This window comes from Gorilla gorilla, chromosome 19 (assembly GCF_029281585.2).
Source record: "Gorilla gorilla gorilla isolate KB3781 chromosome 19, NHGRI_mGorGor1-v2.1_pri, whole genome shotgun sequence".
In the NCBI taxonomy this organism is placed as follows: domain Eukaryota; kingdom Metazoa; phylum Chordata; class Mammalia; order Primates; family Hominidae; genus Gorilla; species Gorilla gorilla.
Window position 1 is genome coordinate 15,695,995 of NC_073243.2, and position 26,966 is coordinate 15,722,960.

Consider the following 26,966-nt stretch of genomic DNA (forward strand, 5'->3'; position numbering starts at 1 on the left):
TACAACCTCGGCCTCCCAGGTTCAAGAGATTCTCCTACCTCAGCCTCCTGAGTAGCTGGGACTATAGGTGTGTGCCATCATGTCCAGCAAATTTTTTGTGTTTTTAGTAGAGACAGGGTCCCACCATGCTGGCCTCGAACTCCTGACCTCAAATGATTTGCGCTCCTCAGCCTCCCAAAGGAGTGAGCCACTGCTCCTGGCCAACTGTATACTTTAAAAGGGTGAATTCTGTGGTATATGAATTATACCTCAGGTTTTTAAATAGGGACAGACATTTGAACTCGATCTTAAAGGACGTGCTCCTTGGGCAGACGATAGCAGGAAGAAAATTCTGGGCAGAAAGAATAAAATGAGAAAAGGCATGGAAGCCGCAAAAGAGCAATATGCATTCAGGGAAGTAAACATGGCTGCGACTGGAGAACAGGGCACATACTCTGGAGTGAGCGGCAGAAACTGACCTAGCAGTGGAGTAAAGAGATAGATAATGAAAGCTCTATATGCCAACCAAGGAAGAGGCCATGGGATGCCTTCCATGAGAATGAGGTCTCCCAGGAAAATGACTTAACCAAGTTGCCAGGCTCAATCCATCTTGTCAAGGAAGTCTCCTTCCATCAACTCAGAATCATCCAATGACTACACTCCACTTTGGCCAGCCAACAGTCCTTCTGGAATCATCCAATGACGACACTCCACTTTGGCCAGCCAACAGTCCTTCTGGAAATATCCAACGACTACACTCCACTTTGGCCAGCCAACAGTCCTTCTGGAATCATCCAACGACTACACTCCACTTTGGCCAGCCAACAGTCATTCTGACATTTATAAGATACACTTATTTACAGTATTGGTTGTTCTCAGTTTTCTTCCCAGCAGGGTATAGACTCCTTGAGGACAGTCTCGTTTCCAATCTTAACTCTGTCAGTCCAAGTACAAGAGTAGCCTGAGGAGCCCCTGGGATGTTGAATGAGATTGGCAGTTTGAACCAAGCTCTTTAGCTTCCCTAACCTCTCTTTACTCATGTTTTCACCCCGTTTGAACTGCCCTCCGAATCACAAATTCATTCAGAATTTTGCCCTCATCTGTTTCAAACACCACTTCCTTACGAGGGCCTTCTTTGCCTCCCCACCTGGATATGAACTCCTCCCTCTTTAAAAAGGGTGTATTTTGTACTTTTCTTACGGCACTGATTTCCTCATCTCTTATATTAAAGTTACTGGGTGTTGCTGTCATCTTACACATCTCTTGCCCTCAGCTACTGGAATCTAAACACCTTAGCCAAGGGTTTATGCCTTTCTGAGCCTTGCAGCTCCCAGCACTGTGCTGGGCAGGGTCTGAACTAAACTGTTTAACCAGCAGCAAAAATGATAGAATCAGAGACAGAAATAACCATTATCACAAAAGTTTTTTTAAATCCTAGAAGAAACTACACAAAACAGGATGCAGGCATCAAGAACACAGAATGTGTGTTGAATCAATTTGTGATCACTTGGCTTGTTTATTTCCATCACATGGATTTTATTTTGCTAGAACTCCAGAAGACTCAGACAAAAAGTAATGGCCTCCCAGCTGCTGCGTTCCCAAGTCTGTGGTTTTCCTATGATATAAACAAAGGACTCTGGAGGCACGGTCTCTGTTCATATTTGCTGGTGTGGGCACGGGGCAGAAGTGGAGGGTGGGATGGGGCAGGGTTTGAGGGAAATCCACCGAACAAACCGACAGTTTGTATAAGCAACACTTGCAGTGTTAAACCCCTTCCAACCGTGATTTTATTGAAAAAAAAAATCCCACTCTTCCTTTGGTGAATGTGAAAATTCTTTCGGCAGCTGCATTCCCATCTGAAGTGTGCGGCAGTTCAGGAGAGATGGCAGCTGGCACAGATCCCACTCAGGATGTAGAGAATGCTTACCAGCAGCGAGGGGATCATGAGAGCTGGCAAAACGAATCCTCTAAGCAGATGGACTGGCCTCAATTTGCCTGCTCAGAGTGTTCTCCTGTGAATGCTGAGAATACTGGAAGTACCCATCAGCACCAGACTGCTGAAAAGATCAGCTTTTTGAATAAAACTGTGACATCAGCTATTTTAGGACTTGCCACTTCAGTTCATAAAACCCTAAAGCCTACATTTTGGTTTTAATCTTATTTTTGTTACATATTTATAATCTACTGCAAAACCAAATTCAGACCAAATGTCTGCTTACACAACCTTGTGACATGGTCACTCCTCCTGACAAGAGGGAGAGGGAACTAACATTTAATGAGCATTTACTATGTGCCTGGCACTAGACCCGTCCGTTCCATGTTTCATCCTCACAGCAACGCTGGGAGGCAGAGATCCACAGTTCACTTGGGGTACGTGGGCCCAGATGATGTCACATTGGCCCAGACAGGTGAATCATTTGCTCAACACCCCAAAGGAAACCCTGGAGGAGTTAGGTCTGTCCGACTCTATAGTTAGTGTTCCTCCCACTGCCCTCTGGTACTGGCCAGTATAACCTAGATAAATTGTTTCTCCAGAATTTGCTACAAGAGCCTATGACTCTAGAGCAGACATTGGCAAACTTTTTCTGTAAAGGGCCAGAGAGTAAATATTTAATTTTTTTAGCTTTGTGGGCTAGTCTCTGTTGCAATGGCTCAATTCTACCACTATATTGCAAAAAGGCAGCCATAGATAATACATAAATAAAGGAACATGGCTGTATTCCAATAAAACTTTATTTTCAAATACAAGCAGTGGGCCAGATCTGGTTCCCAGGCTCTAGTTTGCCAACCCCTGCTCTACAAAGTTCTAGAGTTGCAGCTGCATGTTACTTGGGTTTAGCACAACAAACGCCCATTTCCAACTTAATTAACAAAAATGAATCTCCCATATTCAAGACTACAAGAGAGATAAAAGAGGGGGTGAAAGACATGGTCTGTGCACTTACGGAATTGACATTCATTTGGGAAAAAAAGGCACAGGCACATAAAAGTCAAAAATAGGAAGATGAGGTAGTGCTCGGTAAGTGCCAAAGGAGGAGACTTGAGGGCCAAGGGCTGACTGATGAGCCACCACGATATTAGAAAACCAGAGTTCACAACCTGATCAAATACTCTTGCATTGGCACCAGAGCTCAGAAGGAGTTGGAAAAACCTCTCAGTGGGCAAGAATGAAGAATGAGTCAGAAGTTACTGCTTTAAGCACTGATGAAAACACCCATTCTGGTGAGACCACACCAAGGTTTTTAGCATGTGTCAGATACTAATCAAAGATAATACGTAAATAAAGGAACATGGCTGATTGGTTTTTAATTAACAAAAATGAATCTCCCATATTCAAGACTACATGAGAGATAAAAGAGGGGGTGAAAGACATGGTCTGTGCACTTATGGAATTGACATTCATTTGGGAAAAAAAGGCATAGGCACATAAAAGCCAAAAATAGGAACATGAGAGGAACATGAGGTAGCGCTCAGTAATTAAAAATGATCCATCTCAGCTGGGCACTGTGGCTCATGCCTGTAATCCCAGCACTTTGGGAGGCCTCAGTGGGAAGACTGCTTGACGCCAGGAGTTCAGGACCAGCCTGGGCAACATAGGAAGACTCCTAGCTCTACAAAAAATTTAAAAAGTAGTTGGACACAGTGGCATGCACCTGTGGTCTCAGCTACTTGGGAGGCTGAGGCAGGAGGACTGATGAGCCCAGAGGGTCAAGGCTGCAGGGAGTCATGGTGGCACCATTGCACTCCAGCCTGAGTGACAGAGAGAGACCCTGTCTCTAAAAAAATATAAATAAACCACAGACAACATCTCCTTTAGACTCATCAAACACATTTACTTCGTCTCTTTTTTTTTTTTTTTTTGCCATCCTCCAATACTGTGATGCTCTGTCTCATTCTAAAAGGACAAGCAACTGAACTGACGCGGGTGCGACACAAACTGAGTGCTTTCAGGAACTCCGGGGGCCTTTCCATTCTCCTCTCAGCTGATCCTTTACGCTCCGATGAGCCTGGAGAAGCTACAGACAAGGGCCAATAGAAGCCACCTTGGGCTGCTCTCGTTAGTTTGTAGGATGCCATTTCCCAAGACCTTACCTTGCTCATGGCAGTCAGGGCAGGATCACAGGCAGCATCCAGATCCTGAACCAGCAGCTGAATACTGCTGGAGATGACGCTGCAAATCAAACAAATCACTGTGGTCACCCTTTCAAACAACGGCTGTCTGAATGACTGACACTCAGGCCCCTGTGTAAAAATCAGATTCATCATTTCAATGGCAAAGTTTGAGCTTTAATTAATGACAGCGGAGGAACAGCTTGGCTCTTTCTTCATGTCCTGGTTTTATCTGGGTGTGTCCTCACCCAGTCAGGATATAGAATCCCACGGTCAGTCTCCCTAATCACCACCCCAGTATCCCTGTTCACATCTTCCTCCAAAAGAACCTGCTTCCCAAAAATGTTTAAGTCAGAACTGAAGAAAATAAAAAGTTAAGAAAAGTGGAGGAAATAAACTAAGAAGAGAATTTTGATTCTTCCTCAATAAGTGGTTGATGTGAAAGCTGAGGCCTGGCCCATGCCTGTCTCATTTAATGGCAGTGGAACAGAAACTGACCACAACAAAAATACCACAAGGTCCTAACAGGGAAAGAAGGCTTTACTGTTAGAACTTCCTAGACGGACCTCCCCTGCCACTCCCACACTCTTATTCCCTCAGTGGCTAAATTTAAGCCATTGATACTTTATACTTTAAAACACTGAAGGTAGGCCTGGCCTTCTGTGGGTTTAGGTGGGGGCAGATCACCGATGGCCAAGGGAGAATGTCTTCTCTGTGGTTATTCTTCACAGTGAGACAACGAAGACCCCATAAGCTAAAAGAGCAACTGCACTGGAGGAGGTACAATGGCAGCCCAGTTCTGAAGCTTCTTCTTAGTGGCCACTAGGGACTCATTCTGACCCAACAGAAACCTCTTAGGTTCTGCAGTGACTAAAGCCAACAGCCTGAGGCATGCTGCTGTGTAGTAGACAAAGGGCAGTCAGCGAGCAAGTGTGTACAAGGTATATACGTGCTGCACGCTGCTGTGTAGTGGAGAAAGGGCAGGCAGCGAGCAAGCGTGTACAAGGTATATACGTGCTGTACGCTGCTGTGTAGTAGACAAAGGGCAGGCAGCGAGCAAATGTGTACAAGGTATATACGTGCTGCACGCTGCTGTGTAGTGGAGAAAGGGCAGGCAGCGAGCAAGTGTGTGCAGGGTATATACGTGCTGCACGCTGCTGTGTAGTTGAGAAAGGTCAGGCAGCCAGCAAATGTGTACAAGGTATATACGTGCTGCACGCTGCTGTGTAGTGGAGAAAGGACAGCGAGCAAGTGTGTGCAGGGTACATACGTGCTGCACGCTGCTGTGTAGTGGAGAAAGGGCAGGCAGCGAGCAAGTGTGTGCAGGGTACATACGTGCTGCACGCTGCTGTGTAGTGGAGAAAGGGCAGCGAGCAAGTGTGTGCAGGGTACATACGTGCTGCACGCTGCTGTGTAGTGGAGAAAGGGCAGGCAGCGAGCAAGTGTGTGCAGGGTACATACGTGCTGCACGCTGCTGTGTAGTGGAGAAAGGGCAGGCAGCGAGCAAGTGTGTGCAGGGTACATACGTGCTGCACGCTGCTGTGTAGTGGAGAAAGGGCAGGCAGCCAGTGTGTGCAGGGTACATACGTGCTGCACGCTGCTGTGTAGTGGAGAAAGGGCAGGCAGCCAGTGTGTGCAGGGTACATACGTGCTGCACGCTGCTGTGTAGTGGAGAAAGGGCAGGCAGCCAGTGTGTGCAGGGTACATACGTGCTGAACGTGTCCATCTCTCCAGTCAGATTGATTCGTTCAATCAGACTTACATCCACTTTTTCTTTGAGTTTTTCTTCTAGCTGTTGAAAAACAGAAGAAACGGATGTATGGTTAATGATTATCCAAAGAAGTACCATCACAATAATAGTTAACATTTACTGAGTTTGATGATTCAGGCATAATTCCATACACTTTTTTTTTTTTTTTTTTTTTTGAGACTCGCTCTTGTTGCCCAGGCTGGAGTGCAGTGGTGCGACCTCGGCTCACTGCATCCTCTGCCTCCTGGGTTCAAGCAATTCTCCTGCCTCAGCCTCCCGAGTAGCTGAGACTACAGGCATGCGCTACCACGCCCGGCTAATTTTGTATTTTTAGTAGAGATGGGGTTTCACCATGTTGGTCAGGCTGGTCTCAAACTCCCAACCTCAGGTGACCTGCCTGCCTTGGCCTCCCAAAGTGCCGAGATTACAGGTGTGAGCCACCGTGCCTGGCCAATCTTACAACCTTATGAGGAAGATTCTATTATTATCATCCTCATTTTACAGATCAGAAAAATAGAGGGGGGGCCTACCCAAGATAGAAGTGGTAGGGCCAGGAATCAAACTTCCTCCAGAGCCTGTGCCCTTTAGCACTGTGCAGTACTTGTTTCTTACGACACACCAATAATTCACATCAACTCATTTTGAAAAGACGCTGATTTTAAGATACTCCCTGCCCCATGAACTACAGACTTGCCCACCCACATTGGAAACCTTTGGTGGTGAGTAGCAGTAAAACCAGCTAAAATAGTCAGTGAATGCTACTACGGGCCAAGCACCTCATTAAGGCATTGGGGATACAGTGGTAAACAAAAGAAATGTGGTCCCTGCCATCATCAGCCGACAGCCGGGGACAGAAACACTCAACATGCTCCTGGCGCTCAAAGAAAAATAACAGGACCAAGACTTGTAAATACTTGGAGATATCCCTGGGAGTTGATTAATCTAGCACTGTAAACCTATTACACAAACTCTAAGAATAGCTAATGTTTTGGCCTTTTTTTTGAGACGGAGTTTCACTCTTGTTGCCCAGGCTGGAGTGCAATGGTACGATCTTGGCTCACTGCAACCTCTGCCTCCAGGGTTTAAGTGATTCTCCTGCCTCAGCCTCCCGAGTAGCTGGGACTACAGGCATGCATCACCATGTCCGGCTAATTTCATATTTTTAGTAGAGACGGGGTTTCACCATATCAGCCAGGATGGTCTTGAACTCCTGACCTCAGGTGATCCACCCACCTCCGTGTCCCAAAGCACTGAGTAGCTGGGACTACAGCTGGGATTACAGGTGTGAGCCACCACGCCAGGACAGAATAACCAATGTTTTGTCTTAAATTTGAAAATGCTGTTGGGGTGCATAAATTAGTATAAACTTTTTGGAAGGCAATTTATTCAAAAAGCAAAACTTTAAATACACATATTGCCTAAACCAGCAATTTCACAACTAGAAATGCATTTCAATGAAATAAGGAGAATAACATACAAAGATACACAAGTATTTTTTGCAGCATTCATTAATTCAACCAATATTTAATGAGAGCCCGCTTTGTTCAGGCTGTGTAACAGAATAAGAGAGTTATTCAGTGAACAAAACAGATCAATACTGTTCTCATAAAGCTGGAAACAATCTACATGTGTATTTACAAAGGATAAAACAAATTATGGCACAGGCTTATCATGCTTAAACTCTTCAGCAGTCTCTTCCTATGACACCGAAAATAGAATCCAAATTCCTAACCATGAATTGGGTCCTGCCCAGCTTTCTGGCCCCGTCTTGCCACTTTCCACCTTGCCTGCTAGGCTTCAGTTACACTGGCCTTTGAAATTTCTGGGAGACACCAGGGTCCTTCGCCCTCAAGACCTTCATACTTCACACTTCCTTCTTCCTCTCCCTGAAACATGGCCTGCTCAGCCCTGCTGACCCACTGCCTTGCTTTGCCGCACCCCCACTTTCTAAGCCCTCCAGGCTCCTCACTTTTTGGCCACATGTTGGCCATGCTGGTCTCAAACTCCTGACCTCGTGATCTACCCGCCTCAGCCTCCCAAAGTGCTGGGATTACAGACGTGAGCCACCACGCCTGGCCCTAATTTTTGTATTTTTAGTAGAGACGGGGGTTTTACTATGTTGGCCAGGCTGGTCTCGAACTCCTGACCTCAGGTGATCTACCCACCTCGGCCTCCCAAAGTGCTGGGATTACAGGCGTGAGCCCCTGCACTCGGCCAGAGTATCATTCTTTATAACTCCTAATGGAATAATGGATCTGGGCTTTGAGCATCAGAGGCTGCTGACGTCACACAAAGAGCAACCAAACATTATGTACCGTGATGACAGACGTACAAAACATCATTATGATGTAGTTTTCTGTAAAAAAGAATCTGAATCAGCTCAGGCTTCTACATCTAACTACCAATTTATGGGAAATACGAGACAAAGTAAAATGTCCATTAATACTCATGGGTGCAATCAGCAAAATCCAAAACTTGGGAAAATCTACAGGGCAAACAACACAGTTTCTTTAAGAAAAGATTGCAGAGGGGGCAAAGGGAAATGGAAGAAGAAACCAGAGACTTAATAATCTGAGCAGGGTGGGCCCAGTGGCTCACCCAGTAATCCCAACACTTTGGGGGCTGAGGCAAGAACATCACTTGAGCCCAGGAGCTCAAGACCAGCCTGAGCAACATAGTGAGACCCTATCTCGACAAAAAATAAAAAAATACTGGCCAGGCATGGTGGCAGGTGCCTGAAGTCCCAGTGTAGTCCCAGCCACTTGGGAGGCTGAGGGTAGGATTGCTTTCGTTCCAGGTTGCAGTGAGCTGTGATCAAACCACCGCACTCCAGCCTGGGCAACAGATTGAGACCCCATATTAAACAAAAAGCATCTGAGCAACAAGGAATTGGAAAATAAAATTTAAAAGCAACACCAATAATACATCATTATTGGTTCATTAATTGTAACAAATATTTCATATCAATGTTAATAATATGGGAAACTGGGTAAGTGGTATATGGGAACCATACAAACGATCTTTGCAATTTTTCTATAAATGTAAAAGTATCCTTAAAAGTGTAGTTTATTTTTTTAAACTATTTACAATAGCAATTCATAACATCGTTCTGTGGTTTGATTGTGTTCTCCACAGTTTATGTGTTGTAAGCTTAACCCCTGATGCCACAGTGTTGAGAAGCAGGAGGTCATGAGGGCTCTGGCATCATCATGGATTAATGCCATTATCTCAGGAGTGGGCTCTTTTATTCCTTCAAGAGATCTTTATTAAGCACTTATTATGTACCAGGCATTGTATTTGGTGCTAATGAACAGAGGTGAACAAAGTAGACTTTCTGGCATGTAACTTAAAACTAATGGGGGCGCCAGATAATAAGGAAGTAAGCCAGCCGAGATGTAACTTCGGTTTTGTGGTGTTAGGAAAGAAATTTGGCAGTGCTGGAATAAGGGAGCTGCCTACTGAAGGGGGGTGGCCAGGAGGGCCTCTCTGCTGAAGGGGGGTGGTCAAGGAGCGGCTCTCTGAGGAGGTGATACTGAAGTGGGGACCTGAGGCTTGGGGAATGAGACTGCCAAGTGAGAAGCCACCACACCCGGCTAATTTTTGTATTCTTTTAGTAGAGACGGGGTTTTGCCATGTTGACGAGGCTGGTCTTAAACTCCTGACCTCAAGTGATCCACCCTCCTCAGCCTCCCAAAGTGCTGGGATTATAGGCATGAGCCACCGCACCCCCACTCTTCTGGAAGCTCTGAGGAAAAAACTATTCACACCTCTCTTCTAGCTTTGGGTGTTTGCTGGCAATCCTTGATGTTCCTTGGCTCATAGAAGTCTGACTCCAGCCTCTGCCTCCTTCTCATGGCCTTCTTCCCTGTATCTCTGTGTGTTCAATCTCTCTCTCCTTTCTAAGGACAACAGTCATTAGATAAGGCACCCCCCCAACCCTAAATCCAGGACCATCTCATCTTGAGATACTTAATTACATTTACCAAGATAAGGTCACATTTACATGTTCCAAGGCCTAGGACTTGGACATATTTTGGGGTTGGGGGGACACTTCAACCCACTATATCTCCCTGGATCCTCTTGAGATGACACTAATAGTCTTTGATATTTTTCTTGCTTTTTGTATAACATGATGTTCTGGTTCATCTTGTACATTTCCTGCCCTTGACCTGGAATTAGTCATTTCTCCAGGAATCTCTGGTTTCTTTTAGTGGAAAATTGTATTTAGAGATCACAATAAAGGTGCTAAGAATGTATTACTTTTGTAATCAATAAAAACAATTTTCACTAAATAAAAAATAATTGGTTACTTGTATCATCAGTCATCAAAATGGTCTTCAACTTATTTCTAGAACTTCTAAGAGTATGTTGTAGAAAACTAATGCAAAACATTTAAGATGCTATATTCAGAAAGACATTCTTTGTAAGGATTATCTTTTTTTTTTTTTTTTTTTTTTAGAGACAGGGTCTCACTCTGTCACCCAGGCTGGAGTGCAGTGGTGTGATCATGGCTCACTGCAGCTTTGACCTCCCAGGCTCAAGCGATCCTCCAACCTCAGCTTCCCAAGTAGCTGAGACCACAGGCATGTACCACCACACTCAACTAATTTTTAAATTTTTTGTAAAGACCAGGTCTCACTATGTTGCCCAGGCTGGTCTTGGACTCTTGGCCTCAAGCGATCCTTCCACCTTGGCTTCCCAATATGCTAGGATTACAGGCGTGAGCCACTGTACCCTGCCAGGATTATCTATAAAAGAAAAATTTTGGCTGGGCATGGTGGCTCATGCCTATAATCCCAGCACTTTGGAAGGCCAAGGCGACTGGATCATGAGGTCAGGAGATCGAGACCATCCTGGCTAACACAGTGAAACCCCGTCTCTACTAAAAATACAAAAAATTAGCTGGGTGTGGTAGCGGGTGCCTGTAGTCCCAGCTACTCAGAGTGGCTCACGTCTGTAATCCCAGCACTTTGGGAGGCCGAGACGGGCAGATCACAAGATCAGGAGATCGAGACCATCCTGGCTAACACAGTGAAACCCCGCCTCTACTAAAAATAAAAAAAAATTAGCCAGGCGTGGTGATGGGAACCTGTAGTCCCAGCTACTCGCGAGGCTGAGGCAGGAGAATGGCGTGAACCCGGCAGGGGGAGCTTGCAGTGAGCCGAGATCGTGCCACTGCACTCCAGCCTGGGTGACAGAGAGAGACTCTGTTTCAAAAAAAAAGCAAAATTTGAAGCACTATAAACAATGATCAGGGATACTTGCTAAATAATTTATGGTATAAGGCCGGGCACAGTGGCTAACACCTGTAATCCCAGTACTTTGGGAGGCCAAGGCAGGTGGATCACAAGGTCAAGAGTTGTAGATCAGCCTGGCCAAGATGGTGAAACCCCATCTCTACTAAAAAAAAAAAAAAAAAAATACAAAAATTAGCCAGGGGTGGTGATGGGCATCTATAATCCCAGCTACTCAGGAGGCTGAGGCAGAAGAATTGCTTGAACCTGGGAGGCGGAGGCTGCAATGAGCCAAGATCATGGCCACTGCACTCCAGCCTGGAAGACAGAGCAAGACTCTGTCTCAAAATAAATAAATAAATAAATAATTTATGGTATAGTCCCTTAAAGAGAAATATTATGTGGCCATAAACAATGATAGTAATAATGACCCTGTAATGATAGTTATGATTATTACTATCATTATAATGACAGGAGAAATGCTAATGCTATGTATGACACTAACAATAAAAGGATATAACAGTGAATTAAGATTGTAACATACAAAACTATGTCTATGAATAACGATTGAAAAAATACCCCAAATTGCTAATATTATTTGAGGATGATGGGATTAAAAGGGATCTTTTTTTTTTAAATACTACGGTTATTTTACCTTTAAAATAGCATATTTACATGTATTGTATTTCTTTCTGTGCACACCCAAAATAGTTAAACAGTGTTTCTTCATGAAAGAACTCTGGAACCCCTGCCTTGGAGGTCCTTACAGATAGTGCCATCTTACCTGGGGAGTGGCCTGGGGCTAAACGGACTGCTCTGTGGCTCCAAGGCCAAACCCTGGAAGGTCATGACCTTCGCAACTCAACATGACCAGGTCCCCAGGCAGAGTGTGCTGCTGCCTCTGCCTCCGGCTGGCTTATGTGCCACTGAGGGGCCTTGGTGGACACACTTCCTATTTGACCTGCTATATTGCTGCCCTGGCACACAGGAGCTCCAAGCTGGGCTGTCTGAACTATCATTTATGACTGTCTTCTTGTGGTCTAGGCATCTGTAAATTATAAATACAAAGTGGGTAGAAGAGCAGAACCTTTCCAAATTACTTTCTCGCTCTTGGCCTCAGGGGAATCCCAGACCAAGTGTGAAAAGGATTTCTAATTCCATGTTTAAGGCTGAATCAAAGGTTATTCTGGGTCTTCCTTCTGCTCCATCAGTTGCTGAACTATGGCCATGTGGGGGCCTCCAGCAGAGGCATCACCCTTTCCTGTCCCCCAGTTCCTGAACGTCAGCATCCCAAACAATGGCTATTTGTTGAAGCAGACTGAAAATGCCATGTAAATTTCAGAAGACACATAAAAGCCCAAAGGATTCTACTTAACTTAGTAACACTTCTGAGCACGGAATAACTGGCTGTGACTCATCATCACCAAAGGCTGGGTCCTAGCACAGACAAGCTTGTTACTGCTTTTCTCATATGGGTTGGAGTGCTACTGACCTACTTTTTACAGGTCATGCCCTTTGAGGAGCTTACACAACTCCAGGGAGGTGACCAGTCATACTTTCTTGCACAGTCTTCTTTTAACAAGGCCTTTCTCTAAGACAGCTGCCTGGGCAGCCTTGTGGCTGGACACTGAGCTTTCCTCTGTGGCAGGCCAACTGGTCTGACCCAAGGTTGTCTGTGGCCATGTTAGGACGTATATTCTTACTCGCCGAGCGACGCAGCCCAGAGGGTTCAGGAAAAGGAGGTGGTGAGTGGGCAGCCAGGATGGCTCACCTGCTGGGTGGTGGCCAGACAGTACTCTGCCGTGCTCAGGATGTTACAGATGAGGCAGAGCTCCTCCAGAGTGAACTTGGCTACTTCTGAGCCCTCCTTTTCCTTGAGGAGGCTGCTGATGGTCAGCCCTCCACTGCTGGTTGTGGTTCTGAGGAAAAGGAACAGGAACAAGTCAGCGTGGAATTTCTAATTTGCTTCCTGAACTGGAAACTACATTATTTTAAGACAAAGAAAAGGGGGAAGTAAAGGCTGGACACGGCCCAAATCAATTCACATACAATGAGTCCTTTTCCTACTGACCTTACCTTGACTATCATCTGTTTAGATTCTCTGACCGTCAGAAATAGGAAGAGATGATTCCTATTTTAGTTAATCTGAATCATCAGCCGGCCATTAGTCACATTAACTAGGATGGTCTAATATCCAAAGGGAAGGCTGCTGAGCTGTCCTGTCTTTAGCTTGGAATCTCCTGATGTGCAGAACTCATTTAGGACCATGTGGAGCACGAAAGATGGTTACCTACCCTGTTTCTTTCAGTTAAGAAAAGTCTGCACTGGGACTCGTGTGCTGGTGGAGGAGGACATAAGCGAATGTTAAGACATGCTTCCTGCCCAAGGCCCTAAGTGTCTCAAGAGGCCAACACCCATCACACATCCTCCTGTGACTATAGGTTTTTGGGGCAGCCCCAGCTACTGAGTGAGTTCTATGGTAGTAACCACTACCCACTCATATCTGGATGCTTTGGAATCCTCTGTTGGTTCCTTTCACCTTGCCCCCACTTCTGTGAACAGTCTCTCTACTGACATAATCCCAGCTGAGTATGCCATTTTTTTCTGTTGAGACACTGACTAATACACGTGGGAAAATGCTCCCACGATGAAGTTAAACGGTAGCTGCAGGGAATAAAGCTATAAGCAGTATAGCCCCAATTCCATGACACAAACAAACAAAAGCACGCAGATCACACACATTATGTATCTATCAAGAACGGAAAAATATATACCAAAAAGTTACGTTCTCTTTGGGTAGTGAGATTATACATAATTTATTTATTTATTTATTTATTTTTTAGGGCGGAGCCTCCCTGCAACGCCCAGGCTGGAGTGCAATGGCACAATCTCGGCTCAGCGCAACCTCCGCCTCCCGGGTTCAAGTGATTCTCCTGCCTCAGCCTCCCGAGCAGCCGGGACTACAGGCATGCACCACCACACCCAGCTGATTTTTGTATTTTTAGTAGAGATGGGGTTTCACCATATTAGCCAGGCTGGTCTCAAACTCCTGACCTCAAGTGATCCTCCTGCCTCGGCTGCCCCCAATCCTACCGCATCTTCAAACATTAGGCTATGTCCAGTTCTAATGCCTCAGGATAACACAATAGTCCCCATAATTAGGAGCTATGCAGTAGCTGCCCCCCCAATCCTACTGCATCTGAAACATTAGGCTCTGTCCAGCATGGCAGGAAGTGTGCACCACAAGAGGGACTTGGAACCTACTGGGAATGAGGAAAAAGCAGATTCATTCCTCCAACCCATCACTCCGGGGCATCATCTCACCAAAAGAGGCTTGGGTGAAACTGCTTAAGCTATTTATCAGTTATTTCCACCACAACCTCACTTTTTTTGTATGTGCCAAGTATCTATAGCTGAATCCATGAAAATTAAATAGGTATACAATGGGATTGGTTCTCGAGTCCATCGTGGTAAGATTTGCCCACGTGGGCAGCCAGTGTGGACATTTCCTCTGATGGTCTTGATCAGCTGTGGAATGTCAGAGAGGAAATAGCTTCAGGCCCTCGGGAACTCAGGAAGCGTGCTTTCTTCCTTGATACTCTTGGTGGTTTAGTAAACAACTTCAGAGTGGATTTCCTTAAGATTCCCATATTTAGGTCTATTTGCCACCACTCAGACTATGAAGAACAGGACTCACTTGGGCAGGTTGCCAGAGAGGATTTTCCAGGCGTATTCTCGGAGGTACTTCTGGAAAATGGTGGTCAGGGCGATCATGGGCTCCCCAGTACTGAGCTGAGAGCATTGCACCATGCACTTCTTGTAGTAGACAAAGAGGTCGGCGCAGCTGGGGAGCACGGCACCCCCTTCATCAGTGTTGGGCTTAGGTGGCCCCTGGGCTTTGAAATCAGCCACAAACCGATCTATCAGCTCTCCGAGGTTCCTAGGAGGAAAAAAAAAAACCAAAAATGTTATTTTACTTCAAGAAAAGTAAAGTAAAGCAAATGTGCTCGTTTGCAATGTACATAAACTACTGCCACAAGTAATCATTCCTACTGCGTTTAAAACTTAAAATCAGATCGATTTTAATCAATATCATCATTCACTACCACCACCACTCCTACAACAGCAGTAATAAAATCTGACATATGAGATTCTAATCTCTAAGTTAATTGACATTTGTGCTTTATACTTTTCAAGGCATTTCATTATCATATTGGACTCCAAACCCCTGTAAGCAAGATAGGGTATTACTGGTCCCGCTAAAAGATGAGAAAATTAAGTCCTGGAAAGTTTATCACAAAGTTTGTGGCAGAGCTGAGCCTAGACTCCAATGCTAAAGTAAGAAACGGATCCTTCTATCATATTAGTACCGTTTACCCCTCCAAAAAGGAAAACCCTAAATCATGACAGTGATCGTTTTCTGAACACTTGAGATGTACCAGGTGTTATGTCCATGCTTTATACCCATCTCACTGAACTTCATTTCCTTTTTTTTTTTTTTTGTTTTTTTGAGACACAGTCTTGCTCTGTTGGCCCAGGCTGGAGTGCAGCGGCACGATCTTGGCCCACCGCAACCTCCACCTTCAGGGTTCAAGCAATTCTCCTGCGTCAGCCTCCCATGTAGCTGGGACTACAGGCACACGCCACCATGCCCAGCTAACTTTTATTTTCAGTAGAGACAGGGTTTCAGCATGTTGCCCAGGCTGGTCTCGACATCCTGACCTTGGGTGATCCACCCACCTTGGCCTCCCAAAGTGCTGGGATTACAGGTGTCAGCCACTGCGCCCAGCTCATTTACTTTTTACAATAAACTTACATAGTATGTATTATTACTATCCTCCTTTTCAAAGAGTTAAGTACAAAAAAGCTGAGTACCTTGTCCAGAGTAATACAGCAAGAAAACAGGAGAGCCGCGATTAAAAACTAGGCAGCCTGGCTCTAAGCTTCAAGCCTTTAAGCACTCTACTTCCTAAAAACAAAAAGGTTATGATGTCAGCACATATTTAGACATCACAAACCTAAATGTGCCCAAGAGACAGATGCCTAAACAAGGAGAAACTGTGAAATGTGTTATAATGGTTTCTTTCTCCTCCAATTTAGTTTTTTCTTAGAACTTCCAGAATCAAAGGTTTAAAAAAATCTTAGGAAAAGAGAGGGTATGGGCAGAGTGTGGTGGCTCAAGCCTGTAATCCCAGCACTGTGGGAGGCCGAGGCAGGCAGATCACTTGAGGACAGGAGTTCGAGACCAGCCTGGCCAACATGGCAAAACTCCGTCTCTACTAAAAATACAAAAATTAGCCGGGTGTGGGCCGGGCGCGGTGGCTCATGCCTGTAATCCCAGCACTTTGGGAGGCCCAGGCGGGCGGATCACTTGAGGCCAGGAGTTCGAGACCAGCCTGGCCAACATGGCAAAACCCCGTCTCTACTAAAAATACAAAAATTAGCCTGGTGTGGGCCAGGCGCAGTGGCTCATGCCTGTAATCCCAGCACTTTGGGAGGCCAAGGCGGGCAGATCACACGGTCAGGAGATCGAGACCATCCTGGCTAACACGGTGAAACCCCGTCTCTACTAAAAATACAAATAAAAAATTAGCCGGGTGTGATCGCGGGTGCCCGTAGTCCCAGCTACTTGGGAGGCTGAGGCAGGAAAATGGCATGAACCTGGGAGGCAGAGCTTGCAGTGAGCCAAGACTGCACCACTGCCCTCCAGCCTGGGCAACAGAGCGAGGCTCTGTCTCAGAAAAAAAAAAAAAAAAAAAAAAAAAAAATTAGCTGGGTGTGGTGGCGCATGCCTGTAATCCCAGCTACGTGGAAGGCTGAGACCTGAGGCAGAGAATCACTTGAACTCGGGAGGCGGAGGTTGCTGTGAGCCGAGCTCACACCACTGCATTCCAGCCTGGGCAACAGAGCAAGACTTGATATCCGGAAAAAAAAAAACAAAAACCAAAACAGGGTATGAGCAGCTCCAGACTTGCCTCAGGCCACAGTGGGGATGAGAGTTGCAGTTTTTCTCCCATTTCCCATTCAAACATCCCTGTAATTGTTCCGTTGAATTGTGTCATCACCTGTGAGGATCCAGCAGAGCTGCAGTAACTGCTGCCTGCACAGCTGTGCTGTGTGAAGAATGGGAAGGGCTCCCACCACTCCTGACATGTTGCATCTTTTTAGGTTGCCGTTTAAGGCTATAGGAATCCAGCTGTGTTTTAAAAATGTATTTATATAATGGTAAGGAAGAAAAAGACAAGAACCACACATACCACCAATTAGCAGGAATAGGAGAAAATTGACATTTTACTCAAAGGCTTTTGTTATTGAAAGTCTATTATAGGCCCAGCGTGGGGGCTCACACCTGTAATCCCAGCACTTTGGGAAGCCGGGGCGGGTGGATCACCTGCGGTCGGGAGTTTGAGACCAGCCTGACCAACATAGAGAAACCCCGTCTTCACTAAAAATACAAAAAATTAGCCAGGCGTGGTGGCGGGTGCCTGTAATCCCAGCTACTCGGGAGGCTGAGGTAGGAGAATCACTTGAACCTGGGAGGCGGAGGTTGCAGTCAACTGAGATCGTACCATTGCACTACAGCCTGGGCAACAAGAGCGAAACCCTGTCTCAAAAAAAAAAAAAAAGAAAGAAAAACAAAGTCTATTATATCCAGATACAACCACTCTGCCCTCAAAGAGCTTCTGGCCTAGGCTAGGTCTCTGTCTGTGGTGATAGTGAGAAAGCAGGGAAGGATCTCGTTGGTTGACCTCGGAAAGCTTCATGGCCACCACCCTTGTTCCCCATAACCTCTCTTGCCTCACTTTCCCACTGAATCTCCCACCTCTCCTCCACAGCTGACCCAACACTCCAGCCAGAGGTTCCTCGCAACAGCTCCCCTGCTGGCCTACTCCCGGTCACTGGGCCTCGCAACGGCTCCCCTGCTGGCCTACTCCCGGTCACTGTTCCTTGCAACGGCTCCCCTGCTGGCCTACTCCCGGTCACTGTTCCTTGCAACGGCTCCCCTGCTGGCCTACTCCCGGTCACTGGGCCTCATAACGGCTCCCCTGCTGGCCTACTCCCAGTCACTGGGCCTGTGTGACGTCCTGGCCAAAACGCTCTCCCACCACCTGTCCACTCCCCTTTCAAGCTCATCCAGGTCTCACCCGCAGCAGCTGCAACTTCTGTCATCTGCCACCCACCAACACTTTATTTAACACTTTATTAGACAGTGCGAGGATGCCATATATTCAAGAAATAACCTATCTGCTCCCATCCTGGGCCATGGCAGGCAACGCTAATCAACAAGGAGCCCTTTTTTCACTGATCTCTCTTGTGATTCCAGAATCCTTCTTGAGACAGCACTCCAGCCAGTCACCTCTATCAACTGAAGTTGGTACAAAAGGCGAAGGAGGTAGAATCATCTGTTTCGTGCCTGTTAACACAAGCTCCCTGAGAGGAGGAATGACGTTTATGCTGGTTCTGCTGCCCCCGGCCCGCCCATCATGCCAATGAGTGGAGTGAAGCTTCATGCTAGTGCTCGATACATACTTAGCTGATCAACCTCCACACTTTGTTCCTAGGGGATGGGAATGGAGGGTGGGAAGGTGGAAACGGGATGGAGGCCGGTGCAGTGGAGGAGAACATGGAACAGAAGGCAAAAGATTCCCCTGGGGTCTTCTTATGAGATTCTAATCTCTAAATTGATAGTGCCAACCAAATCAGGGACCAGAGCTCTGACATGTGTGTTTTTTTTTTGTTTTTGTTTTTTGGTTTTTTGCTTTTTTTGGAGACGGAGTCTCACTCAGTTGTCCAGGCTGCAGTGCAGTGGTGTGATCTCAGCTCACTGCAACCTCTGCCTCCCAGGTTCAAGTGATTCTACTGCCTCAGCTTCTTGAGTAGCTGGGACTACCGGCACACACCACCACAACCGGCTAATTTTTGCTTTTTTTTTTTAGTAGAGATGGGGTTTCACCATCTTGGCCAGGCTGGTCTTGAACTCCTGATCTACTGATTGCCCGCCTCAGCCTCCCAAAGTGCTGGGATTACAGGCGTGAGCCACCGCGCCCAGCCGACTCTGATGTGCTTCCAGGCGTGAGCCACCGTGCCGGCCAACTCTGATGTGCTTCTATTTTCATCACTTACCTGTTCCCCTAGAAGATGGATACTTACTTACTTGCTTCCTATTTCAGAGCCACCACAATGAGTAAGATTATAAACTAATTATGATCATACAGCATAAAGAAAATGTTCACTTCAAAAAACTCTAAAGATCTATACTTTGTAGAATGTCTACAGGATGTCTACTCGGTTACTTCTGACATTGTTCTTTCAAGTGGATGAGAAATAAACCAGTTGGGGAAACCTTCCCCTGCCTTCCATCTTTCACCCTGCATCAGCATGCTTTGATGCCACATGAGACATTAGAAAATCAGTAGCCAGTATTTCACAGAACAGAAGAATGTAAGTTACCCCAATGGGAATGCGTAAGGCTCATTAGTTTCGAATACATGATCCAATCTGATCACATTTCTTTTTTTTTTTTTTTTTTTTTTTTTTTTTTTGAGACAGAGTATTGCTTTGTCACCGAGGACAAAGTGCAGTGGCATGATCATTGCTCACTGCAGCCTCAACCTCCCAGGCTCAAGCAATTCTCCTGCCTCAGCCTCCCAAGTAGCTGGGACTACAGGCGTCCATCACCATGCATGGCTAGGAGGAGGCCAGGAGTTTGAGAATAGTGTTGGCAACAAAGTAAGATCCCTATCTCTAAAAAAAAATAAACAAATTAGTTAGGCATTGTGGTGTGTGCTTGTAGTTACAGTTACTTGGGAGGCTGAGGGAGGAGGATCATTTGAGCCCAGGAGTTTGAGGTTACAGTGAGCTATAATGCCACCACCGCACTCCAGCCTGGACAACAGAGCAAGACATTGTCAAAGGGGAGGGGAGGGGAGGGGAGGGGAAGGGAGAAGGAAGGAAATACCTCCTTCCCCAAATACTGCTGGGAGTTCCACTGATAAATTACATGCCCTAGGAATGAAGACGGTTGCAGAGTGGTATCAGTAGAGGGAAAAACTAAAGTGAGGAGGAAAAATATGCCATTGCAGACTGGGTTTATCCATGGATGGCCAAGGCCATTTCTCTGGTGGGCCTGCAGTCAGCATTCACAGAAACAGTATTCTAACTGGAATGTCAAGCAGTGAGGCACAGGGAGAGAAAGACAGTAGCCAGAAGATGGCAAGGCAGGTGAGCAAGGTCAAGGCAGCTGAAGATCCCCAGAAAGTTAGATAACTTATTTATTTATTTATTTATTTATTTATTTATTTATTTATTTATTTATTTTGAGACAGGGTCACCCAGGCTGGAGTGCAGCGGCATGACCACAGCTTACTGCAACTTCTGCCTCCCAGGCTCCAGCAATCCTCCCACCCCAGCCTCCTAAGTAGCTGGGACTACAGGGGCACACCACCACACCTGGTTAATTTTTGTGGGCTTTTTTTTTGTAGAGACAGGGTTTTGTCGTGTCACCCAGGCTGGTCTCGAACTCCTGAGCTCAAGCCATCCACCTGCCTCAGCCTCCCAGGGTGCTGGGATTACAGGCACGAGCAACCATGCCAGACCCTAGAGCTTCTTAATTCAAGGGTACTCACACTAATTTGCATCCCTTCCTCTTCCTTTTTGCTGGGGCTGAGGATGTTGCTCTGGGGTGGCCAGTGGGGCTGGGGAGCCAAGGTGTGGCTTGAGCACAGCTGGGAGATGGGTTACATACAGGCAAATTGAGCAAATAGGTAAATATACTGAGCATGCTAGGACCCATATTTCTCACTGTTGTAGAAGGCAGTTGCCAACGTTGAATGGGAGAGGCTAAAATAAACCCTGTGGTGTGAGATTAGAATTGAAGGCATCAGCATAAAATGCACAGGTTCTAATATAGAAGCAGGTGTACACACAGCTATAGAGGCATATATGTAGAAGCAGGTGCACACACAGCTATAGAGACATATACATGTATGTTTATACACACATACATTTCTTAGCTCTCTCAGCCAAGGCAATCTGGAAGCAATGACACCGAGCAGCAATGAGCATACTTGGTTTCTAAATGTCATCCTCCACCAAAGGAACAAGAAATGCCTGGGGAAATGGATGACTCCAGGGCTGGGATACAAAAGTACAGGATAAGCCTAGTATATTTTATTGTGCCAGAGAGGAAGGAGGTGCTCAAAAAATGATAGTGGCATGTAAAAAGGATGAAGAGCCAGCTTTAAGAGGCTCCCACTGGCCAAGTCAGGGACAATTTGAGTACTAAAATAACAGTGACAAATCCTGGAAGGAAAAACAGACACTAATGGAAAAACTGGTGAAGTTCAAACACGGTGTGCAGGTTATTAAATAGTAATGTAACAATGTTAACTTGCCAGTTTTGACAACTCTGCTGTGGTTATATAAGATGTCAACGTCAGGGGAAGTTGGGTGAAGGGGAACATAAGAAATCTGTACTATTTGTGAAATTTTCCTATAGGTATACATTTATTCCAAAATACATTAAAAATAAAAGAGATAGTGATGCCTACAACCTACTGAATAAAGTATAAAAATCCGTGAGTCCATGCTGACATAGACGTAAGGGGGAGAAGTGACAGCTTTTCTTAAAGTAGAATGCCAACTGATAAACGCAGAAGAAATGATGTAGCTAGAAAAATCACCATTTGGGCGCGGAAGCTCATGCCTGTAATCTCAACATCTAGGGAGGCTGAGGTGGGCAGATCACTTGAGGTCAGGAGTTCCAAACCAGCCTGGCCAACATGGTGAAACCCCGTCTCTACTAAAAATACAAAAAAATTAGCTGGGCATGGTGGCGAGCATCTATAATCCCAGCTACTTGGGAGGCTGAGGCAGGAGAATCACTTGAACCCAGGAGCCGAGATTGTGTCACTGCACTCCAGCCTGGGCGACAGAGCAAGACTCTGCCTCAAAAAAAAAAAAAGAAGAAAAATTATCATTGTCAATCATCTTAGTAATAAATTACACGATAAGTGAAAGATGAGGAAAAGGATATTGATAAAGTTTCAAGGTTTCTCCCAACACTTATTAATAAATAGAGATACCCAGTAGAGACAACATCTACACCAAGTAATAAAAACGAACATCATAGGCTGGCCGTGGTAGCTCACGCCTGTAATCCCAGCACTTTGGGATGCCAAGGCGGGTGGATCACCTGAAGTCAGGAGTTCGAGAACATCCTGACCAACATGGCAAAACCCTGTCTCTACTAAAAAAAATACAAAAATTAGCTGGGTGCAGTGGCGGGTACCTGTAATCCCAGCTACTCAGGAGGCTGAGGCAGGAGAATTGCTTGAGCCCAGGAGGTGGAGGTTGCAGTGAGTGGAGATCGCACCACTGCACTCCAGCCTGGGGAACAGAGTGAAATGACTCTGTCTCAAAAAAAAAAAAGAACATCACATCACAAGTTTTGGGATAAACTGGCATTCTGTGCCTCCTGATATGAATTCCTAGGAACACAGGACCACTTCTGCATAAATCATAAATAATGAAACATCGGACAAACCCAAACTGAGGGAAATTCCAGAAAGTAATTGGCCAATACTCTTCAAAAATATCAAGGTCATGAAAGACAAAGAAAGACTCAATTAGTCTTCTGGGTTGAAGGAGACCAAAGAGACATGACAACTAAATGCAACCTGTGATCCTAGAGCTATTTAAACAAATAAACAACCTGCGATCTGAGAGCTATTCAAACAAATAAACTAACAACCTGTGATCCTAGGGCTATTCAAACAGGCCAACAAACAAGCAGATTGGGACAACTGCTGAAATGTGAGGAGGAGACCACGGATGAAGCAGTAATACTGTATCAATGTGAATTCCCTGATGTTGATAGCTGTACTGTGGTTATGTGAGGGGTCTGGGATTAAGCAGTAATGTTGTATCAACGTTAATTTCCTGATGTGGACAGTTGTACTGTGGTTATGTAGAAACCTTGTTTCTAAGAAATATATATTGAAGTATTAAGGAGTAGTGGCGAATCTTGTCTGCAACTTGAGAATTCAAAGGTTCAGGAAAAAAGTACAGGTTGGGCACAGTGGTTCACGTCTGTAATCTCAACACTTTGGGAGGCCAGCAGATCACTTGAGCCCAGGAGTTTGAGACCAGCCCGAGCAACATGGTGATACCCTGTCTCTACAAAAAAACAAAAATTAGACTGATGTGATGGTGTGTGCCTGTAGTCTCAGTTACTATAGAGGCTGAAGTAGGAGGAGGGGAAGGGAGAGGAAGGGAGGAGAGGGGTGGGGAGGGGAGGGAGAAGAGAAAGGGAAAGAGAGAAAAAGAAAAAGAAAGAAAGAAAGAAGAGAAAAAAGAAAAGGAAAACGTATGCAGTGTCTGTGCATTACGTGTGTGGGGGAGATAACTATTAATGAGGAATCTGGATGAAGGCTATACAAGGGCTCTATGTATAATTCTTATAATTCTTCTGTAAGCTTGAAATTAATTCAAAATGAACAACAATGGTAATTAGTTTACAGACAGATGCTAGGCTCTAGAAAAGCATGAGTTCTATTCTAACAAAAGTTACCAGAGGGAACTCAGGAGAATGGGCAGATATGGAGTCACCAGTAACTTCCCTGATGGAGAACGCCACAGAATGGGGTGAAGAAAGTGCCTATGTAGAAATCTCTTTTGCAAGAGTCAGCCAGGGGAAATCACTACATCCCAAGGGTAGAAGACAGACTAACCTCCTCTTTGAACATAAATAAAAATTGAGAAAGCCATTTAAAGGATGTAAGGACGGCTTAGCCCAACCTGCTAGTGGCCATCCCCACTTCCTGCCTCCTCCCTGAGTACTGGCTCTGCAGTCCTCCTACTGCTACTTGGCTTTTGGCTGGGGCAGATGCTGCCAGAACTTTCCCTTGGCAGGTGGGAGGCTGGGGAGATGAGAAGGTGGACCCCATGCCAGGCTCAAGAGAAATCTGGCCACACTGACAAGGCCACCCACCCACATAGGAGTCCTGAAAAAGATGAGAGGGATGGCAGGGCAGGCACTGTTCCTGAGCACCATTTACTGTGTGCTGAAGGTGAAAATGCCACCTCTTCTCCTCCTCGCCACAAAGTCCATGAGGGCGGCCTTATGATCCTCACAGTGTAGAGGGGCTAGCTAGGAGCATGCTCAGGGTCCCAGTCTAGCAAGCACGAAGCCTCACATCCAGGTCTGTCTGGGATCAGGCCCACGCTCTTTCCACCACACTGTGTTGCGTCTCTGTCATCTGGGAAGTTATGAATGGTCTCATACTTTCTGAGTTAGAGCTACAGCAAAAGTAGTAATGTGCACAAAACCAGTCCCCGCCTGAGTTCCTTCTCCAGCCTCAGGATTCTCTGAAGGGAAGAAGCAGTTCCTAGAACTCCTTGAAATTACACTCAAAATAGTGTGTGCATGATACGGATTTTTTTGACAAAAGCGTCTATGCTTTCCATTGGGTTCTTAAAAAGGATCTATGACTTTAAAATGGTTAATAACGAGTGCATTGGGCATTATTTTGTCTGACTATCTCTCTTGACAGATAAGGAAATGGAGTTTTTTGAACTCTATTTTCTACTTCGAGTTACAGTGTTTATTCTGCAGGAACAGCAGCACAGCCTGCGCAGTATCTGCTCCTTCCTTAGTGCTGCAGAAACTTCCTAGTGAGGCCAAACAGCAGGGTAAGTGGCCAGCACTTCATTTTTCATAGGAAAATGGAGAGTCCCCAAGGAAGGGAGGCCTGGCTCCTTGCCCAAAGTATCATGAACAATGAGTATACTTTGTATAAATCAAGGCCATGTGAAAAGAGTGGATGCCAGAATTACAATAACTCAGAAAAATGACCCTTTAGACCAGGTAGGTTTTGGGAAAGGATGTGGCTACCTCAGACATGTGCTTTAAACCCTGGGCCTTGGCTGGGCGCGGTGGCTCATGCCTGTAATCCCAGCACTTTGGGAGGTGGAGGTGGGCAGACCTCTTAAGCCCAGGAGTTCGAGACCAGCCTGGGCAACATGGCAAAACTGCATCTCTACAAAAAATACAAAAATTAGCCAGGTGTGGTGGTGTGTGCCTGTAGTCTCAGCTACTTGAGAGGCTGAGGAGGAAAGACTGCTGAAACCCGGGAGGTTGAGGCTACAGTGAGTCCTGATCACGCCTCTGTACTCCATCTTAGCTGACACTGAGACCCCGTCTCAAAAATAAATAAATAAAAATAAACCCTGGACCCAGTAACTTTTAAGCCTTTTAAAATGAAAAATTTGGGTTAAGAGAAGATGGGGCTTTGGCTGAAAAGAGTCATCCAGAGGGGTTCCTCAAAGACCTGTGACTCTAATAGGCAAAAAACCAATCCTTTTTCCTGCCCCTCAGGGGTGTCTTAGTAACTTCCTAGAGGCAAACTGTGAATGTAGAAGACAGGGTGCTCTCAAAGACAAAGAGGCGGAAGTCCCCACTGTACCTCTGTGTGCCTGCTGGACACGTGCCCACTGGGCAAGAGCAAGGGCACTACTGGGTCTTTGCAAGGCAAATGACGGCAAGGCAACTTGCCTTTGGTGGTGGGCTGATGGGGAGACTTCCGTTTGATGATGGAGAAGCTACTGGGCAAGTTCATTTTCTGAGATTTTAATATGAAGTACTTTGTAATCGGGCATGAAAAGCATAGAAGCAGTCCATAAAATCACATGAGTGAATAATACAGTTCCATGTGAAGTTTCTAATTGAGACATTCTCTTAATGTTACGGCTTAAGAAACATGTTTGAAACTAAGAATTTGCTCACCCATGATAGAAGCATTAAAAACAAGGGGAGGGGTGAAGTGCAATCAGACCTAAATGCGTAAATGCAACCCCAGAGAGCCTCCCTAAAAACCTAATACGTTCCCAGAGAACTTCCCTCAGAACCTAACACGTTCCCAGAGAACTTCCCTCAGAACCTCAATGCGTTCCCGGAGAATGTCCCTCAGAACCTAATGCGATCCCAGAGAATCTCCCTCAGAACCTAATGCGTTCCCAGAGAACCTTCCTCAGAACCTCAATGCATTCCCAGAGAACTTCGCTCAGAACCTAATGCATTCCCAGAGAAATTCCCTCAGGATCTAATGTGTTCCAGGGAACCTCCCTCAGAACCTCAATGCGTTCCCAGAGAACCTCCCCCAGAATCTAACGCTTTCCCAGAGAACCTCCCTCAGGACCTAGTACGTCCCAGAGACCTTCCCTCAGAACCTAATGCAGTCCCAGAAGATTTCCCTCAGGACCTAATGCGTTCCTAGAAAACTCCCAGAACCTAATGTGTTCCCAGAGAACTTCCCTCAGAACCTAATGCATTCGCAGCGAACCTCCCTGAGACCCTAATGCGTTCCCAGAGAAATTCCCTTAGGACCTAAATGTGTTCCCAGAGAACTTCACTCAGAACCTAATGCATTCGCAGGGAACCTCCCTCAGAACCTAATGCGTTCCCAGAAAACTTCCCTCACAACCTAACGCGTTCTCAGAGAACTTCACTCAGGACCAAATGAGTTCCGAAAAACCACCCCAGAACCTCAATGCGTTCCCAGAGAACCTCTCTCAGAACCTAATGCGTTTCCAAAGAACCTCCCTCGGAACCTAATGTGTTCACAGAGAACCTCCCTCAAACCTAAACGGTTCCCAGAGAACCTCTCTCAGAACCTAATGTGTTCCCAGACAATCTCCCTCATAACCTAATGTTTTCTCAGATAACTTCCCTGAGAACCTCAATGCATTCCCAAAGAACTTCCCTCAGAACCTAACGCTTTCCCAGACAACTTCCCTCAGGACCTAATGCATTCCCAAAGAATCTCCCTCAGAACCTAATGCGTTGCCAGAGAACCTCCCTCAGAACCTGAATGCATTCCCAGAAAACATACCTC

At 45.9% G+C, this 26,966-nt stretch overlaps 1 protein-coding gene across 5 annotated transcripts in view; it reads right to left on the reverse strand.

Annotated features, from left to right (window-relative positions):
* Positions 1-26,966, reverse strand: part of VPS53 (VPS53 subunit of GARP complex) — a 200,504-nt gene that overhangs the window by 39,080 nt on the left and 134,458 nt on the right. For all 5 annotated transcript variants that reach the window (XM_031003546.3, XM_055367078.2, XM_004058206.5 and 2 more), the window contains 4 exons: positions 14,771-15,013; positions 12,845-12,992; positions 5,799-5,881; positions 4,072-4,150 (listed from right to left, as the gene is read on the reverse strand). In XM_031003546.3, coding sequence (XP_030859406.1) covers positions 4,072-4,150; positions 5,799-5,881; positions 12,845-12,992; positions 14,771-15,013 — 553 coding nt within the window. The remainder of the gene's footprint in view (positions 1-4,071; positions 4,151-5,798; positions 5,882-12,844; positions 12,993-14,770; positions 15,014-26,966) is intronic.